General features: G+C 44.2%; 1 protein-coding gene across 2 annotated transcripts in view; it reads right to left on the minus strand.

Moving 5' to 3' along the window:
• Window positions 1–19920, minus strand: part of PSTPIP2 (proline-serine-threonine phosphatase interacting protein 2) — a 94248-nt gene that overhangs the window by 4712 nt on the left and 69616 nt on the right. For both annotated transcript variants that reach the window (XM_027525920.1, XM_027525919.1), the window contains exons 6-13: window positions 18938–19000; window positions 6275–6373; window positions 5715–5760; window positions 4759–4838; window positions 3280–3378; window positions 2262–2358; window positions 2061–2139; window positions 462–496 (exon numbers count right to left, since the gene is read on the minus strand). In XM_027525920.1, the coding sequence (XP_027381721.1) occupies window positions 462–496; window positions 2061–2139; window positions 2262–2358; window positions 3280–3378; window positions 4759–4838; window positions 5715–5760; window positions 6275–6373; window positions 18938–19000 (598 nt within the window). The remainder of the gene's footprint in view (window positions 1–461; window positions 497–2060; window positions 2140–2261; window positions 2359–3279; window positions 3379–4758; window positions 4839–5714; window positions 5761–6274; window positions 6374–18937; window positions 19001–19920) is intronic.

The raw sequence follows: 19920 nt of genomic DNA on the forward strand, positions 1-19920 counted from the left end.
CCCCAGAGGTATTATAGGAGTTCAGAAAGAAAAAGACACCAGAGTGATTCTGGAAAGATCCAATTGTGGGCGGTGCACAAAATATATTAGGTTATATGTTTCTAGACATCTTCTATAAATTATATTTCAGTGTCATCCAAAGGAAACTATATTTCAGTTTTGTCATTTTCATGGCCTAAGTTGAATTAGTCTCTTAGTAAAAATCCCTTATAAGTTTGAGTGTAAGTTACTTGAGTATAAGTTACTTGAGTAACTGAATTCTCTTGGATAAGCTATAAAACAGAACACAAATTACCAAATTCCACTATGACAAAGAGTATTATAGTTTCTAATAATAAGTTCATTCTCTTGGAAATTTTATTCTATTTATTCCCTTCTCTCCTTTTATTTCAAAATTCTAGCTACTCAACCTTAAATAAAACCTGACCTAAGATTTCAAATGATCTTTCTTGGTAGCATACCTGGTAAGCTTTTAGGATTTGGTAGAGGTCCTCTCCTGTAAGAAATGGAAACCAAAATCTTTCAGATAAGTTCTTGCTGTTTTTTCCAATTTTCTACTTCACTCTACAAACATACTGTGTGCTAGTCAGACTGGGTTTCTGCTCTAGAGGGTTAAGAAGACTTCAGATGAAACCAAAGCTCTGCAGCACTGACCTCCTGGATCTAGGCTACAAATACTACCCTATGCTAGGGAGCAGGATGCCCAGAGCTCTGCTCCGCAGCCCAGAAATCTACTGTGTGGGCCAGAGTTTCTGATCACCTTGGACAGTCTTCACGTGCAAAACAGGAAGTCAAACAGCTCCTACTTTGCCTTGAGAGTTAAAGGAAACAATTCCTAGTAAGAGCTTTGAGCAGCACTTAGCATTCCCTCTCATAAACATTTATTATTATTTATGTGTTTGGGTGTGCTGGGTCTTTGTTGCAGCACACAGGCTTCTCTAGTCATGGCACACAGACTTAGTTGCCCCATGGCATGTGGGATCTTAGTTACCCAATCAGGGCTAAAACCCCTGTCCCTTGGACTGGAAGGTGGATTCTTAACCATTGGACTACCAGGGAAGTCCTGCGCTTGGCTTCCTTCCTACTCAAACACTCCCCTATCTTTTTAAAATTTGGACTGAAAATTCAACAGCTTAGATTTCAGGGTGACTGTATGTAAAACAGAAGCTTCTTTTCCCTCACAATCCTTTATATCAGGGGCAGCAAGTTTTTTCTCTAAAGGACCAGATAGTCAATGATTTAGGCTTTGCTGGCCACATGACGTTTCTATCTCAGCGCTACTCATCTCCAGCATGAAAGCAGCCATAGACAGAAAGGAAACCGATAAGTACAGCAAAACTCTCCATATGAACACTGATGTTCATGTTTCATGTAATTTTCACATGGCACAAAATAGTTTCCTTTAAATTTTTCTCAACCATTTAAAAACATGAAAACTGTTCTTAACTTGTAGGCCCTACCAAAACAGGTAGGCTGGATTTGATTCACAGGGAGCCAGAGTTTGCCAACTCTTGCTTTCTACAAGAAAGGTCTAGGATTGGGACTCCCCAAGTGGTCCAACGGCTAAGATTCCGAGTTCCCAATGCAGGGAGTGTGGGTTCAATCCCTGGTCAGGGAACTAGATGCTGCAACTAAAGATCCTGTGTGCTGCAAGTAAGACCCAGTACAACCAAATAAATAATAAACAAATAAGTAAAAATCAATAAATATTATTAATAGAAAAGTACAGGATTCGTGCATAAGTAATAATAATCGCACTCAAGCATGACACAATTCTCCTTAAACTATGACCAGTACAATCCATTTAACATTTGTCCTAAAAACGCTATTTCCAAAAATCCAGAAACCTCTCTAAACAAATGCAGTGGTGACACATTCCGATTCTAACGTGTTTGTATTAGAATTGAAACACTAAAAGTACAAATGCTCATTAAAAGTTCTTTTTCTGGCCTCACTGCAGCCTGAACTCCCTGCAGTGGAAGTGTGGAGTCTTAACCACTGGACCACCAGGGAAGTCCCTAACAGCACTTTTCTTCATGTGAAAGAAAGCTGGATATTACCTTGCCGAGTTAGGCCCTGTAGCCTTTCCTGGGGCTGCATTCTTCTGGGGGCAGTAGAAATTCTCATACATGATGGGTGCTAGGGAATCATCAAGACATAAAACATTAAAGAAGCTGATGACTTCCATTCTCAATGACATGTGACACGAAAGACTGATAGTATTGCTTAAATAACATCCCCCAGCCCACCACTCCATTCACCTGGTGGAGTCTGTCCAGTTCCGCGTTGATTCACAAAGTACTCAATGTCCTTCTCGATGCTGCACATCTCTAAACTCTTACGGACTTTTTCATACATCTAACAAAAAAGAAGATAAATCAAGGTAGAGCTACGTCCGTAAAAATGGTGGCATGGAGTATTAAAACGGGAGGTGTGATGAATGGCTATTTTCCAAATTTTGTCTTGAAAAGAAAAAAAAAAGATACCACAATGTCCTGGACTCATAGAGAGGGATTTCTTTGATGTATATCTGCTATTACATTTTTTTTAAAGATGACAAAAAATAATATCTTTGTAGCAGCACAGTAATCTTAAAGACTTAAAAAAAAAAATGCATGGGATGAAGAGAATAGATACCAAGTCCCATGACCAATCCTACACACAAATGCAAAGACAACTGGAGAAAAGTTCTTCAGTCAATCCTACCTGTTTTCTGGGTGTTATTTTCAAAACTGAATGTCCCATCTAAGTGAGAGTGGCTATTTCTTAGGAAAGAAGGTTGTGATAATTTGATTCTGGTCCTTCTGAGACCTGGGAACCCAGGACAGTTGCTGTGCATGAGTTAAACCTGGGTCACTAATGGCCCTTAACACTGCTGACATTAAACCCTGAGCCCTGGAGTGACCATTAGCCTGGGCGTGGCTCAGCCTGCTAGTTCCTGGTACTTACTGTCCTGGAGTGACTCCGTTTCAGACTGGAGCAGTCCCCGGGACTCACATTCATGTTGTGACATCTGTTTTCCATAAATTAAACTGCATTTGGGTCCTTTCTTTGCTCTCCTGCCCTAAATGTGAATTTCTCAGTGAGAGACTCATGATGGTAAAGTGAGCCAGGAGTCAGGCAGGTTAGGTGTTTCTCTGGGTCCATACTCACTGTGTATGCAGTCACTGTACCTACCTGGGCCTCTAATGACAGGGGATGAGCTAACAACTGTCTCTGACTCCTCCCACTCTACGAATCTAATATGCAGAGCATCCTCCGTGGATAACTCTGACTCACCTCATCACTTGTGACGCATTGTTGTGAGAGCTGATTCATATGTAACCACAGTGCATTTCGAAAGAAGTTTATTCGTTCACATTCTTGAGCCTCAAACACCTGTAGAAACAGGTACATACATGCAGAGAAAGGGTCTAGACTGCCCATGATGTAAGAAACAATTTCAACCTTGAATTATCTGTAAGCTTATAGTCTCATTTAGTGTACTCCCACCCACTGCTGAGGAAGCTCATACACTCTTAACTCCGGCAAATGGATTTTAATAACATACTAACACAAATAGGACTGGATACAGTTTTGTACATAAGAGGTGGTGGTGAACCCAGCCGTCACTGTTCTAACCTGAATTGTGGCTCACATTTCCCACTGCCTAATGGACAATCTGCATGTGGGTAGCTTGCCAGAGCCTCCAATGCAAAGTTTTGCCTTCAGGTTTCCCTGATGGTCCAGTGGTTGGGGGTCTGCTTTGCATCGAAGGACAGATTGCAATGCAGAATTTGCAATGCTAATTCAGTTCCTGGTCTGGAAAGATCCCACCAGCCACAGGGCAGCTAAGCCCGTCAGCCACAACTACTGAGCTTGAGCTCTGGAGCCCACAAGCCACCACTACTGGAGCCCACACCCTCCAGAGCTTGTGTTCTGCAACAAGAGAAGCCCATGCACCGCAAACTAGGGAATGGCCCCCGTTAACCTCGACTCGAGAAAGCCCACTCATTGTGGGCCCAGAGTTTCTGGTTCCAGGGGCCTGGAATTGGTCTGATAATAAGATCTGCATCTAACAAGTATGTTGGTACAGGTCCCAGGACCTCCCTTTGAGAACCACTGGTAAGAAAAATGTATAGACAGGGTGACAGAAACTTGAGGAAGTTTCCAGGTGGAGTCTTTACTTTCTCTGGGACATTGTGAGGCACATGTTGAAAATGAGGAGGGCCATGGCGAAATGAAAGGTGTGAGAATAAAAATCTCTAAAGCCAACTCTGCTGCTCCCTGCACTGCCTTGTCACAGAGAAAGGAGAAGCTTTCAGTGGGAAGTCACAAAGAAAGTGAAAGTGAAAGTAGCTCAGTCGTGTCCGACTCTTTGTGACCCCATAGACTATACAGTCCATGGAATGCTCCAGGCCAGAATACTGGAGTGGGTAGCCTTTCCCTTCTCCAGGGGATCTTTCCAACCCATGGATCGAACCCACATCTCCCCCATTGCAAGCGGATTCTTCACCAGCTGAGCCACAAGGGAAGCCCTGGACGTCACTAAAGCAAGCGTTAATTGATTTCAGCTGCTTCATAACTGCGACCCAAACAGAGCAAGCCATTGACAGAATGGGACGGCACGATCAGGATGGGCAAGAAGCAGAAAGACAAGGTTTGCAAGAAAACATTCCAGTCCTTCCATCCTCTACTTAAAGTCCACATTTCTAATTTGCCTTCAAGCAATTCTACAAAAGTAGAGGGAGAAAGACCCGCCCATGCGCTTCCAGATACCTCGCAGGCCTTGATGTGCTCGCTCTGCCACTCATTCCGGACCCTGTCCAGCGTGTTGATTTGCAGCATGTACAGCTTGTCTGCAATGGAGGGGAGGGGCCTGGGTCTGGAAACTGGGAGGAGCGGGGCTCGCAGACCCAGCCCCCAGGCCCCTCCCGAGAGCTCACAGGGCTCCTGGGGACTCTGAAGGCTGGAAGGCCATAATTACATCTCACCCTCATCACAGCTTTGTGAAAAATAAGCAAAGGCAGGCATCACTTTCTTTCTAAAGAAAAACCAAACAATCAGCCAGAAATGTTCCAAAGAAAGAGAACTAAAGGCTGACAAAAAAAAAAAAAAAAAAAAAACTCACCAGGGTTTCCCTCTACCTCTTTCCATTTTGAGGAAAACTAAATGAGGCAGGCAGAAAAGTGAACTAGCAAGTCACTTCAGTTTTGGATTTAGAGACTTAAGGGACCACGGTCGTAAGAGGTTTGTCTCTTGCAGGAAACTCTGGGAATTAGAAGCCCTTGCAAACTCTTGGTTTGAATCCTTAGATTTCAGTGATGACGAGACCTCACAACGTGGCTGTTTCTTTCACAGCAGAGAAGACGTATCAGGAATGAAATGGGATTTTAAGATGATTGTACCCGATAAGTAAGAGTGAGTACCTGATTTCAAAGCAGCTGTCACAGGACCCGACCCCTCCATGCCCCCATGCCATTCAGTCACCTGTCAGGCAGCATGAGCTAAGCAGGCGGGGGCCAGAAACCGCTGCCTCTTTTGCTTCTCCCACTTTCCAGGGTTCTGATATACCCCTCTTCCTTCCCTCTGTCCCTCCCTTCTTTCCTTCAGATACCTTGCTAACCCTATGGTACAGGCATATATTCACTATTGTAAGGTATACCAAACTACCTTTCTCAGACAGATTTAGCCCCACCACCGTCTTCCCCCATCCATGGGAGCACACCCCTCACCTGAGTCTTCTACTGCAGTCTTTGAAGTTGCCAGTTTCACAAAAAGCTGTGAGGACCAGAAAAAAAACAAGAAGAGGAAGTCAGGAATGCTGGGCCAGGCTTCTAAAGGCAAAACAGGTTTAAAAGCAAAGTCTGTGAAGAGACAAGTTCTAAGTCATACTTATGTTTCTCTTGTAAGTTAATCACTCAACTTGCTCTTTAATCTTCCTAAAACATATCCCTACCTTCTGATTGCTAACAATCTTTATCCAGATTTCATAAAATTCAATTTATAAAAGACCCAAGCAGGAGGGAGCCTCGCTCTAAGGAACACATGAGATGGAGTTTTGAAGAAAGATGAAAACATCAGAACCCCTCCCCCATGACCAGGTTTCTCTAGCTCTTCCTCAAAATAGGACATGGGTTTTTCCGGCTCAGAGGACTCTAATAGCCTGAAGGAGGGTATTGCCAGGAGCTTAGAGTGCAAGTCCATTTTTTGTTTGTTTGTTAAGATTATTAATTGGCTCTAGTTTGACATACGTGAATCTTGGATTTTTCAGGCTATTGGCTCTCCCAGGTACCTTTTCTTGTTGCTTCGGGTTTGCCATGTTGGCACTGCGGTGGACAGCCTGCTCTGCTTCATCTTTGTCTCGGCATTTCTGCTCATAGTTCTTCTTTGCCTTTGTAGTTATGAGACAAAAGAGGATCAAAACAGATAAGCAGACTGTGACTCTGAGGAGCAGCCACCCTAACCGCTCCCCTCACCCAGCAAATAAGAGGGCACGCTGATTAGGGCTGTGATCGCCTCTAGACTGTGTGTGCTCAGAGCAGCTGCTCTTTTTAATCTATCTCTGGAAGGTTTCTCCATCCCCTTTCCAAATCATGTATGTAGCGGCAACCTGATCAAGGAACTAACAACTCCTATTTGGCAAAAACAAAGTCTATGAACTTTAAAAATTTACTGAAACAAAAGACTGAATATAAATTAGGCAAAATCAAATACTGATGTAACTAGAGGACGTGTAATCCAACATTTATTCATTACACTCAGAACTGAGATGCAATGATTTGGTCCTGAGAACTTAACTAACAATGCTTCAGTATTCTCATGTACCTCGTTACAGCATGTGGGCAGTGAGGAGGGCACTGACCTCATCATTTCTGTAGCCCAAGGTGGTCATGCTCCTTCTTGATGTAAAGAATTCTGTTTTCGGTAGTTTAAAAGTAAGTGTGGTCTCTCCTGTGCTACCATTACTATTAGCAGTGTGTAATCAGTTCACAAAGTACACTTACTGAATCAAATAATTGTGTTTCAACTCTTGAAGCAAAGACTTAACTTGTTCAAACAAAGCAAAGCTGTGAATCAGTTGGCTAATAAATAAAAAATTATAAACACCCCAAAAATGCTTGACTAAGAATGAAGACACCTTTTCAGAGCTGGTTTGTGCTCGTCAAATATCTCAAATGCTTTCCTACATTTCTCAGCTTCCCCTGCAATTCAATTGGGGTTAACACACACACATATAATATATATATATATATATATGCCATAATTTTCTTAACCTACTCTCTACTGGTGGACATTTATCCTATTTCCTATTTTTATTACATAAAAACACTCCAATTTTTACTGTGGGTAGTGTGAATTTACAGACCAAATTCCTATAAGCATAATTGTTTGATAAAAGAATATATACATACTTCCCTCCAAAATGGTTGCCCTCATCTATACTCCTATAAACACATATGTGAGGGTATGGTGGCCTCATACTCTCACCAACACTAAAATAAAACAATGTTTTTAACCTTTTGCATTTTATCTCATTGCTACAGTGGTATATCCTTTCTACTCCATGTCTTTTACTTTTTTTTTTTTTTTTTGGAGCATTATAATTTTAATTGATTTTTAAAAGCTCAGTCTATACTAGTAACACTAACTGGCTGTAAATTATATGTTATTAATGCATGCCAAGTCACTTCAGTCATGTCCAACTCTTTGTGACACTATGGACTGTAGCCTGCCAGGCTTCTCTGTCCATGGGATTCTCTATGCAAGAATGCTGGAGTGGAGTGCCATGCCCTCCTCCAGGGGATCTTCCCAACCCAGGGATCAAAGCCACATCTCTTATGTCTCCTGCATTGGCTGGAGGGTTCTTTACCACCAGCGCCACCTGGGAAGCCCCATGTGGTACTAATATTTTTCTCCCATGTCATCTCTCACCATATGATATTTTTTCTTTTGCTCTAAAGAAGTATTAAATTTTAAGGCTGTCAGTGATCCATCTTTCTCTTTTCTGTATTATTTTTTAATATGACATATTAGGGACTTTTTTCTCTGTTGCTACATAGTCCTCATAATCATATCTTTAAAGGTTGTACAGTTTAATCTTTCTCCATTTTTTGGTAATTAAATCATTTACAGTTTTCATATAAGTACTGAACACAGTAGTACATTTTGTTTTTCTCATTTTGGAGGATTTTTATAGTCTTAGATTCTTTGCATAAAATTGATGGGGTATGATCATCACATTTATGACTCTAAAAGCATATAATAAAATGTCTTTTAAAAATGTATATGGGCTCCAGGGAAGATAGAGCAGATTTACTCTTCCCTATTCCTCCACACAAGTATAACTAAAACCTCTGAGCATTCTACATAAAACAAACACAAATTGCTAAAAGGTAGAGAGAAGACAGATTGACTAATGTCCTTGGTCTCAGACAGTAACCCAGAAGCAAGTGCCCTGAGTTTTCTTTTGGCCTCATATATCACAGAATGGGTGCCAAAGCAGCAGACAACCGAGACATGCTGACGGGCATAGACAAAAAATAGTCCCAGTGGAAAGCTGCTCTCTCTGGCCAAAAGGTCAGACATGGGACAGCACAGTAGGACAGGAAGAATCCTCCAAGTTCTACAGCAGCCACACACCACATGAAGAAACTGTGCCCTCTCCCACCCACCACACATCCAGCAAAGGCCAAGTGGGGACTTCCACACTCACCAGGCTATGCTGAGGTTCCCAACTCCTCTGCTAAGGTGGTATCGGAGAAGAACAAATATCAGACTTGGACTTTCATTCCTACCCAGAGATAATGAAGCAGCACACACAGAGCCAGCAGAGACTCTGTGAGGAGCCTGGACTTTCACCATCCCCACCTGGCATAATGAGGTGCACCACCTCCCTGCTGCAGTGGCATCAGAGGCGTTCTAGTGGAGAGTAGAACTTTAACCACTCCCCAGTAGTAACACTGACCCTGTGGTGTCAGTAGAGGTTGGGGGATGGAGGAAAGGAACCTGGATTTTACCCCCTCATAGCACTAATGTGGTGGCACTTTACCTCAGTGCTAGAGTGGCATAAGAGTAAGGCAGCTAAAACTGAAGATTTAAATAAGATTTAGAGTCTTGCAACAGAATACCTAAAATGTCCAATATCAGTTGAATATCACTCATCATACCAAAAACCAGGAGGATCTCAAACTGTATGAAAAAAGACCATCAAGAGATTTCAACATCAAGACGACAGAGATGTTACAATTATCTGACAAAGATTTTAAGGCAGCCATCATAAAAATGTTTAATAAACATTTGCAAACAGTGGGAAAATGAAAAAAACCGTCTTGGCAAAGAAAAAGAAAATCTCAGCGAAGAAACAGAAGGTGTAAATAAGAACCAAATAGAAACTTTAGAACTTAAAAATTTACTACTTGAAAGGATAGACTTATGAATGAAAGAGACAGAAAAAAGAACTGGTGAACTGGAAGGGAATTCACTAAAGGAAAGCTAAGAGTGTAACAGAGTGTAGCAGGGCAGCCCTTAGCACACAGAGGTTACTGTGGACCATTACTCCATACTGTTACTAGGCAACAGGTCCTGCTCAGCCATTGGCCAGCACCACAGTGGGCCCTTCCCACAAGCAACCAACTGTCAATGAGAGATCCTTAGGGACTTGATTCGGCCAGTGGTCAGTAGGGTGGTGGTCATCAGCTGGAGAGTGAGGTAAGAGGTAGATGCTTGCCTTCTCCCCTGGGCCTTCCAGCCTGTTCCCTGGTCTTGGGCCAGTGCGTGATGGGGGACCAAGGAAACAGGGTGGGTACTGTGTCATGCAGGGCCAAAAGTCCTCACCAAGGCCACCCAATAGCCTTGGCCCAGGCCTTAAAGCAGTGTTGAACCTCTCCCCCATCCTTGTCTCTCTGACCTAATATCAGCAGCAGTTTGTGTGCGTCACAGTCTGTGGGACCTGCCCTGCCCCCTTGGGCAGCCAGAGGAGCCTGAGAGCCAGTTGGTTTGGACACCTGGCTGCCTCAGTGATGATAGCTGGGCAAGGTGAGGGAACCTGGCCCCAAGGGAGCTGCCAACTGAGATCTGCCTCCTCTTAGCCAGGACCGGGACCTTGGTGGCTGAAAGTTGTGCCTTGGGACCCTGCCCTTTCTTATCAGGACAGAGAAAAAAATTTGTTTGGCAGAAATTTACAGTTACATTGTTACCTGACCATGACCTGACTTCAAGAACAAAGGATCTGACACCCAGAAGTTTGCCACAACTAACCACACCTCTCCCTCACCTTTTCTATAAAAGGGCTTTGCTAAAAGCTTTCAGGGAGTTTGGGGGTTTTAAGACATGAGCCACCCATCTCCTTGCATGGCCCTGCAATAAACCTTTGTTCCAAACTCCAATGTTTTAGTATTGTTTGCCCTCGGTGTGTGTCAGACACATGGGCCTGGTGTTTTCAGTAACAAGAGTAGTTATCACTGGCAGACCTACCTTAAAAAAATGCCTGAAGAAGTTCTCTAAGCAAAACAAAATTATAAAAAGAAACCTTGAAACATTAGAAGAAAAAAAAACACTCAGCAAAAAATGGGCAAACACAATACTCTTCCTTTTTCTTCTTGTGTTTTCTAAATTTTTGAGGAAGCAAAAATTTAACAATGTTACAGCTGTAAATGTAGGCAGAAGAAGTAGGAAATTTATGTTTCAATAAGACTGTCTCTTTATGAGAGAGAAAGTCTTTTCCCTAGATTGCTCAAAACATAAAAATTCTGGGAGTAATCATATATCAACCAACACCATTTCTGCATTATACTGACATAATTCTCTATCAATCACTTTTCAGGTGCTCTGCATCAAAGTGTTAGGTAGTTAGTATAGGAAAAAGGAGTCCAAAATGGCAGTGGCTAAAAGACAAAGGAAGGGGGAAAGCCTGCAAAAATGGAACAAAAGAATATCTGCAGACTGGAGAGAGAACTTCAGGTGAAAGAAATAGGCCCCCTTCTTGGCTAGCCCAATTTGCATAGGGTAGGCTCAAGGTGGAGAGGAGACAAACACATGAAAGGAAGAAGCCAAGACAGATTAAGGCCTCTCCTTTGGGGTCGGCCGGCCTTCATGTCTCGAGGGTGTAATTTCCTTTCCTCGCCAAATAAAATTCTGAGCTGTAACTGAGCTGTAACACTGGTCTGCCATTTCAAATCTTTGCTGCGGCAAGACAGAACCAAGGAAATTTCACACTCCCCCGACATATCTGGTGCCATTTCTTGGATTTAACGTGGCTGAAACAACCTCGGCTCAGCACGTGCGAGGCGGAGGCCAAGCCCAGCAGAAGCCCAACTCGGTGAAAGCTCTCTCTGTGGAAGCTGAACGTGAAGAAAACCCAGCGCAACAGAAGTGATAAGAAGCCCAGAGTGCTGGAAACCAGGACAGCAAAAAACAAACTCAGCAGAAATCTCACATGGCTCAGCCTCAGATTCCAGACCTCCAGTCAAGGTAGGAGGTACTCACCCCTATGGCTGGAAGGACATATGGCTAACAAAATCTTAATTCCTTTATAATCTCTCGTTTCTTGTTTCCTCAAACCCCCTGCAAATAGGCAAGCGGCAGTGGGTGCAACTGGGGGGCTCTAGCAGGGACTCCTCCCCAGTATGTCACAAAGGCTCTACTATCTGCTATGCCCTGGTAGCTGTTGCCCAAGGGGGTGAGGGTTCTTCTGTCCTTAATCATCTTTGTGCCAAAGATCAGACCAATGAAAACTGTGAGCACGGGTCAGGTATTTAGCAGGCTTTCCAGCAGGTTATGAAGGGGATTTTTCAGCACATTTTTCCCACTGATTTTTCCTCCTGTCCTTCAGTTCCTCTCTCCAACTATGCCACTGCTTACAAGTATTGGGCAGGTCATCATGTTTCCATTTCTGAAAATTGTGTATGAAACTGTTTATACCTAAGATTGGGATTCAAACCCACGTGGCAGGGACTCTGTGCTATGCTTAGTCACTCAGTCATATTCAACTGGGACTTGAACCCAGCCAAAACCCATGGTGCCTGGTTTTAGGACCTAATGAAGCTCAGGCTCTTGATGTCTCATTGCCAAAAAAATTCAGTGAGAGACACAGCGATAGGTAAGAGGTGGATTTGTTCAGATTCAGAGAGATGTACACTCCAAGAGTGGGCCATCACAGAGGGCGAGTGAGGCAGCCATGAAATGTGGTGTGGTTAGTTTTTTATCTGCTGGGCAATTTCATATGCTAGTGAATGGGAGGATCATTCCAACAATTGGGGAATCACCCACTCCTTGGTCTTTTGATAGTGCCTTGGACGTGTCATGGCGCCTCTGGGTGTGTTGTTTAGCTTGCAGATTGAGGATTAAAATTTAGTAGAATTTGACTTGTCTGCCATCTTGGACCCATTTGATTTTAATCGGTTTATGTTGTACCCTTGGGCTATGTCATTCTTTCAACAGTTGTGCCCTGCCCCCTCCCTCCTGTTTCATGCTCTTTTCCTGAGCCCAGGGTGGGCCCACAATGTTGCCTCTACACTCTTCTGGAGGGACAATCAGAAAATAACTGACCCTTGGGAGGGCAATATTATATAATATCCAATCACTCTAGAGATTCAGGCCTTCATCTTCCATGTTTCCTACAATATGTGCAGCAACAGCAACTCTCAGTGAACCCACTAGGGCAGGTGACAGGCACACAGTGCCTGCTAAAAAGTCCATCTGTTGGTGGCATCCCTTCAAGGGCAACTGGGCTTCCAGGGATAATGTTTGCTTCTTTGGGAGTTAGCCCTTCAGGCCATTTGGACCCAAACCCTTACCACCCTTCTCCTAAAGTTACAAACATACCCCCAGATCAAATATCCACTTCACTTTTATGGAACATCTGGTCTGTTGAAGTGAAGTGAAGTCACTCAGTCGTGCCTGACTCTTTGCAACCCCATGGACAGTAGCCTGCACCAAGCTCCTCCATCTACGGGATTTTCAAGGCAAGAGTACTGGAGTGGGTTGCCATTTCCTTCTCCAGGGAATCTTCCCAACCCAGGGATTGAACCCAGGTCTCTCACATTGTAGACAGAGGCTTTACCTTCTGAGCCACCAGGGAAGTCCTCTGGTCTGTTGCCTCTTATCAATTTGTTCTTAAGCCACTTACTAACTCCTACAACCAGGATCCTGCCCCCTCATAGGCAACATTGCTCCACCTTGCTTATTATTAAAATACTCTTAATGCCCCTACAGGACCAGATAACCTACTCCTATGTCATAACTTCTGTTATTACCTAAAATGGGTCTATGACAATAAAATGTTTACCATTGGAAACACCCTAAACTACTCTTATGGAGGACTAGGGAAAGAAATCTGACTTACATTCCCTCAGAGCAATAAGAGGATAAGGTTTCACCAGGTTCCCAGTCTCAGGGCACAGGCTTAGATTGCTTTACATCATGGTATCTATTCCCATCGTGATGGACAAACCGGCAATGAGTTAAGATTACACCCCCTCATCCTACCCAGGACTAGTCACGCTGGAGACCTTGGGGATGCCCAACTCCAGCCTGGGGGTCCCAGGAGGTCAACCTGCCTTGACCTGCCTATTAGGGGAAGCACACTGACTAAAACCACCCACCCTAGCCAGGCACCATAGTAACCATTTGCGTGAGTTGTTTTATGACAGGAGGTCCTGGTAAGGAACATGGAACTAATAAGCCACCACCAACTGGAAAAGTTCGGGAAAGGTCAAAAGGAGACACCACAGGTCCGACCACCTCCCAGAATCCTTTGCTGGCATCCATCTTGACTGAACAAGGCATGCACCACCAGGAAAGACTCTGAATCAGAATGATTAGCTAAAGACAACCCAGAAATTAATCCTATCAACATAAAACTGCAACATAAGAACTTATCAACATAAGACTGCAAGCCACATGGCAGAGCTGTTCTTCTGGGTTCCCTTACCCTACTGCTCTCTGCCCAAGTGCCCTTTGCCAAGAAAATCTCTTGCTTTGTCAGCACATGTGTCTCCTTGGACAATTCATTTCCAAGTGTTAGACAAGAGCCCACTACGGGCCCTGGAAGGGGTCCCTCTTCCTGCAACATGCCTAGGGATCTGTTTCCTGGGAGGTTGTCATGCCTCAGCCTGCTTGGGGATTCACCCAGCCTAGGATCCCAGGAGGTTGACCTGCCTCAACCTGCCTAAGGATCTGGTCCTCGGGAGGTTGTCACACCTCAACCTGCTTCTGAATCCACCAGTCCATTGGTCCCAGGAAGTCGATATGCCTTGACCTGCCCAGGGATTTGATCTCCAGGAGGCTGTCATGCCTCAGTCTGCCTGGGGATCTGCACCCTGACCCGGGGACGCCTGGCTCTCAGGTTGCAACAGTACTGGGTAGGATAAGCTTCGGAAAGACTCACCCCTAAGGAAGTCCACCCATGGAATAGAAGGAAGCCTATTACTGTGGGACTGTGCCGAGTCTCAGCAATAACTCAGGAGCCCAACAAGAACCACATTGCCTTTCTGGAAAGGCTAAAAGAGGCCCTCCAAATGTTTACCAATCTGGACTTAGACTCTTACAAAGGACAGGTGATTTTTAAGGACAAATTCCTGTTCCAATGTGCATCAGACATCAGGATAAAGTTACAATAGCTACAGCAGCAGGACTCTGCTGCCTCTTTAGATGAGATGGTCCAGACAGCCACCAATAACTTTTACAACAGAGAACAGGAGAGGGAAGCCAAGACCCAGGAAAGAGAGAGAATGAAAGAGGCAAGCCATGCCCAGATGCTGGCCACCCTCCAGGGAAGCCCTAGGGCAAACCCCAAGTCCTTGAAGGACAAGGCATGAGACAAATGCCTAATCTGTAGACAGGCAGGACATTGGGCCAAAGAGTGTTCAAACTGTGGCAAGTCTCCTAAAATGGCTTGCTACAAATGCCATCAATTGGGACACTGGGTGGCACTCTGCCCTCCGGATCCAAGAGCCTCAAGGTCAAGTGCCAAGCCTTCCCTCACAATGGTTCAACAGGACTGAAGTGGCCTGCTCCAGCCAGCCCACCTGCCACAGATAACCATCAACAGGGATGGAACCAAGGGTGCACCTGGATGTGGCAGATAGGTCCGAGAATTTCTTGATGGACACACAGGCTACCTACTCTGTCCTGACCTCCTGTTCCAGAGCCATCTCCTCCCAAACCTGTACTGTTTTGGGTGCTACAGGAAAAACAATTACAAAAAAATTCACCCAAGCACTTCTTTGTTGCTGGGATGGGCAAATACTTTCCCACCAGTTTCGGGGGGTCCCTAAGTGTCCTACTCCCTTATTGGGAAGAGATCTTTCCCTGCTTTCGAAATCTTGCAGCTATTGCAGTTCTGATGGAAGATGCTTTAAAACTCTCTCTTGGGGGCAAACTATTTTTACCAGCCACCAAGTGAAACAACTTTTTAATGGGAAAGGCCATTTATGGATGTCTGACCAAAGGATCCTCAGGTATCAAGTAGTGCTGATGGAAAATCCAGGCCAAACTATATACTCTTGTGAGGTTCTTAACCCAGCTACCCTCCAACCTATCCCTGAGGGCTCTCTCCCCTTTCACTCTTGCCTAGAAACCTTGGACGACTGGGCAAAACCCTGAGAAGGATTGTCAGAAGCTCCTCTGACCAATCCTGAAGAAATTGTACACTGATGGAAGTAGCTTGGTCTTAGATGGGGAAAGAAGAGCTGGATATGCAGTAGTCTCCAATTTTGAGACCATAGAGGCTAAACCTTTGTCACCAGTACTTCAGCCCAATTGGCTGAGCTCATAGCCCTGAGCTTTAGAGCTGGGAAAAGGAAAAAGAGCAGCCATTTACACTGACTCCAAGCATGCCTTTCTGGTGCTACATGCACATGCTGCTATTGGAAAGAAAGAGGCCACTTGACCACCCGAGGGTCCCCAATCAAGTAGGGTGATCAAATCCTTAGGTTCTTGGAGGCAGTCCATCTGCCCAGTGAGGTTTCAACCTCCCACTGTAAAGGACACCAAAAAGGGAGTACGCAAGTGGCACAAGGGAACCAAGAAGCCTATCAGGCAGCTAAGAGCAGCATTACAGAACAGTGACCTAATAGGGGTTGCCACCTTAGTTCCACAGACTAATTTGCCAGAAATTCCTTCATATACTGAAGGTAAGACTCTTAAAGCTAAGAGTGAGAGCTTTCAAGAAGATCATATGGGATGGTTCCAAGAGGAGGGACTCCTTTTTCTGCCTGGGAAGCTCCAATTGAAGTTGATTAACTCCTTACCTGCCACCACTTATTTAGGGGAGAAGGCCCTCCAAAGATTACTAGAAAGGTCCTTCAGAGGAAAAGGCCTCCAAATAACTATAAGGCAAGTGGTCACCTTTCGTCCCACTTGCCAATTAACCCCCAAAGAGCTCGAAGACCTCAGCTGGCCCAGCCCATCCAATGGCATGGGACCTACCCAGGAGAGGATCGGCAGATGGACTTCACCCAGACGCCAGCTTCTCGAGGGTTTAAATACCTACTAGTCATGATAGACACATTCACGGGATGGACTGAAGGCTTTCCCACCTGGACTGAGAAGGCTGAGGAGGTGGTAAAAAACAATGCTCCATGAAATCATTCCAAGATTTGGTCTGCCCAGGTCATTACAAAGTGACAATGGGACATCATTTACTTCTAAGGTCACCCAAGGGGTCTCGAAAGCACTGGGCATTACTTAGTACCTCCATTGTGCCTGGAGGCCTCAATCTTCAGGAAAAGTAGAAAGAGCCAATCAATTCTTAAAATCAGTGATAAAAAAAGATAACGCAGGAGACCTCCCTGGGATGGAAGGAGGCTTTACCAATAGCTCTCCTCCGCACCCGCATTGCCCATAAGGAACAGGTTGGTCTTAGTTCTTATGAGATGCTATATGGAAGACCTTTTGTTTATATCAATGACCTCTTCCTAGATCCAGAGGCTCAGACTCTCTGGTCTTATACCATGGCCATTGGGCAATTCCAACAGGATATACATTTGTGGGGTGTCAACCAAGACCCAAAAGATTCTAAAGAGCCACCACTATATGCTCCAGGGACTCAAGTCCTAATTAAAGTCTGGAAAGATGGGTCCCCAAAGGCTCCGCTCCAGGCCACATGGAAGGGCCCCTACCCTGTAATATTTTCTACCCTCACAGCAGTTAAGATACCAGGGCACAACTCCTGGATTCACTAATCACTAGTCAAGCTGTGTAAGAAAACAGAAGAGGATATTCAGTATACCCTGGTAGATCTCAGATACCTATTTAGGACTACAAATGAGTGCCATTCTAATGAACACCCCCAAAATTAATTTTCTGGGGACAAGATTTCTCAGGATAGCTCTAAAGAGCCAACACAGCTTGGCAGGGGTTGTACTCCAAAACAGACAGGAGATAGAGCTCCTGATCCCTGAACAAGGAGGAACTTGAGCCATCTTAAATGAGACGTGTTGTTTCTGGTAAATACCTCCAACCAAGTTAAAGAAAGTCTCACAGTCCTCAAGAAAAACATTCAGATCCTACGGGATCTCAAAGAATGAGCTGGAGAGTTCTTGGGGTGGCTACAGTCTCTCTTTGGGGGATCCTTCTCCAGGCAAGGGTGAATTTGGAGTTGGCTAATATCCCTACTAATCCCTGTTATCACCATATTAATGCTGCTTGTGATTGCTCCATGTATTATCAATTGTCTAACCTGTTTTTGTCTCTGCCCAGGTCAACAAACTACAATATGCAGTGCCAGTTCAACAAGGATATATAAAGCTACAACCTGACCAATGGAAAATATCACTCACCTTTAGATGGACACTGCTATAAGGACTCTGAGGCTTGAGACTAGCAAGAGAGGGGGAGGCCCAATGCCCCTCACCATCCCAGCTCAGCAGGAAGTAGCCAGAGAGACCTCAACACCCCTACTCCCAGAGAATTGGGCCTCCCATCTCTTGAGGGGGGGATGTTAGGCAGTTAGAATAGGAAAAAGGAGTCCAAAATGGCAGTGGCTAAAAGACAAAGAAAGGGAAAAGCCTGCAAAAATGGAACAAAAGAATATCTGCAGACTGGAGTGAGAACTTCAGTTCTCACAAACAAATACACCCTCTTCTTGGCTAGCCCAATTTGCATAGGGCAGGCTCAAGGTAGGGAGGAGACAAACGTATAAAAGGAGGAAGCCAAGAGGGATTGAGGCCTCTCCTTTGGGGTCGGCCCACCTTCATGCCTCAAGGGTATACTTTCCTTTGCTTGCCGAATAAAACTCTGAGCTGTAACCGAGCTGTAACACTGGTCTGCCGTTTCAAATCTTTGCTGTGGCAAGACAGAACCGAGGAAATTTCACACTTCCCCAGCAAAAGAAAAAATGCAGAATAGACTGCATATGCCATCAACATTGGTGGCATTTTCTTTTTTGACCAGGTAACCAGGTATGATGTCATAGTCACAGAATATATGACGATACTTCTGTACAAAGATGGAGTCACAGATGTTCCAGTAACACAATTCAACAGTAGGGGATTCATGAAATGCTACTGTGAGATCCCAGCAACTTGTCTAAGTTCTATCTTGATAAGCTTTTTAAAATAAATTACTTAAAGCAAAGATGGCTTTTACAGTTTGCAGATATCTTAAAACTCAATTAAAAAAAAAGGTAAGAAATCAAGATTCAAAACAGTCTTACAGGGAAGAAGTTCAAATCCAACAAGATAAAAGGTATCATATAATATACATGCTCTGGTCTGAAATATTTAAGTTGACTTGCTATATTTTCCCAGGTTGCTGAAAAGATAACATCATTGTATTTCTTCTAATTTCATCCTCAATCTTTCCAAGGCCTTAAAAGGAAAGAAAGCCAAACCACTAAAGGCTGTTTTCTCTAAAAGACTGCACAAATGTTATTTTCAGGAAAATGTTGATACACAGCACAAGATTTCAAAAAATGTCACCATTTTTTTTTTTAAAACAATATAGTAAGACTTACATCCATGGTTTTCTTGAATTGTAAGCTCTTTTGTTTATGGGCAGCATCCATTATAAGCTCCGTCTGTGAAGAGAGCACAAGCACTATTAATAAAGATAATTATTAACACCAGTTTATTTTGAAGGCTAAGCATTTAACATGGCTTACCTCGTTTAGTCCTCACACAACCCAGAGGGTAGATGTGCTATTTATTATTACTCCTATTTCACAAATAAGGAGAGTGCAGCACAGAAAGGGGGAACAATTTGCCTACCTTTGAACCTGGGTGGCCACCAGCCACTACTGAGAATCAGGGATCACCTTATAGTATCCTCATCAGTAAATATGGAATCAAGAAACTTAGGCTTCAGGTGTTAGTCACTCGGTAATGTCCGACTCTTTGTGACCCCGCCAGGCTCCTCTGTCCATGGAATTCTCCAGGCAAGAAGACTGGAGGGAGTAGCCATTCCTTTCTCCAGGAAATCGTCCTGGCTCAGGGATTGAACCTGGGTCTCCCACACTGTGGGCAGATTTTTTATCATCTGAGTCACCAGGGAAGCCTCGAGTTTCAAAAAGGGATTTTTAAAATGTTGCTCATTTTAAAAGGGTTCTTTATTCTGTAAGCCTGTGTCAGTGCAGTTAGGGACTCAGAAACATTCACTTCTGTGGCATTTGTCAAAGGCACTCCCATCACTGGCAAGGAGCCCAGGCAGGATGAAGGGAAGAAATGTTTGTGGAACAGCTGATCAGTCCTACATTGTACACCATCTAATCCAGGAAAGGTAAGCTACTTGGTTGAGATCACTTGGGAGCAATTTCTTTGCTGTGGCTGTGACAATACTTTTATTAGTCAAAATAATGGGACTGATAATAAAAATTCAACTCTCAGACATAACAGTGGGGTTCCCTGGTGGCTCAAATGGTAAAGAATCCACCTGCAATGCAGGAGACATGGGTTCAATCCCTGTGTTGGGAAGATTTCCTGGAGGAGGGCATGGCAACCC

The sequence above is a fragment of the Bos indicus x Bos taurus genome, chromosome 24 (assembly GCF_003369695.1).
Source record: "Bos indicus x Bos taurus breed Angus x Brahman F1 hybrid chromosome 24, Bos_hybrid_MaternalHap_v2.0, whole genome shotgun sequence".
NCBI lineage: Eukaryota > Metazoa > Chordata > Mammalia > Artiodactyla > Bovidae > Bos > Bos indicus x Bos taurus.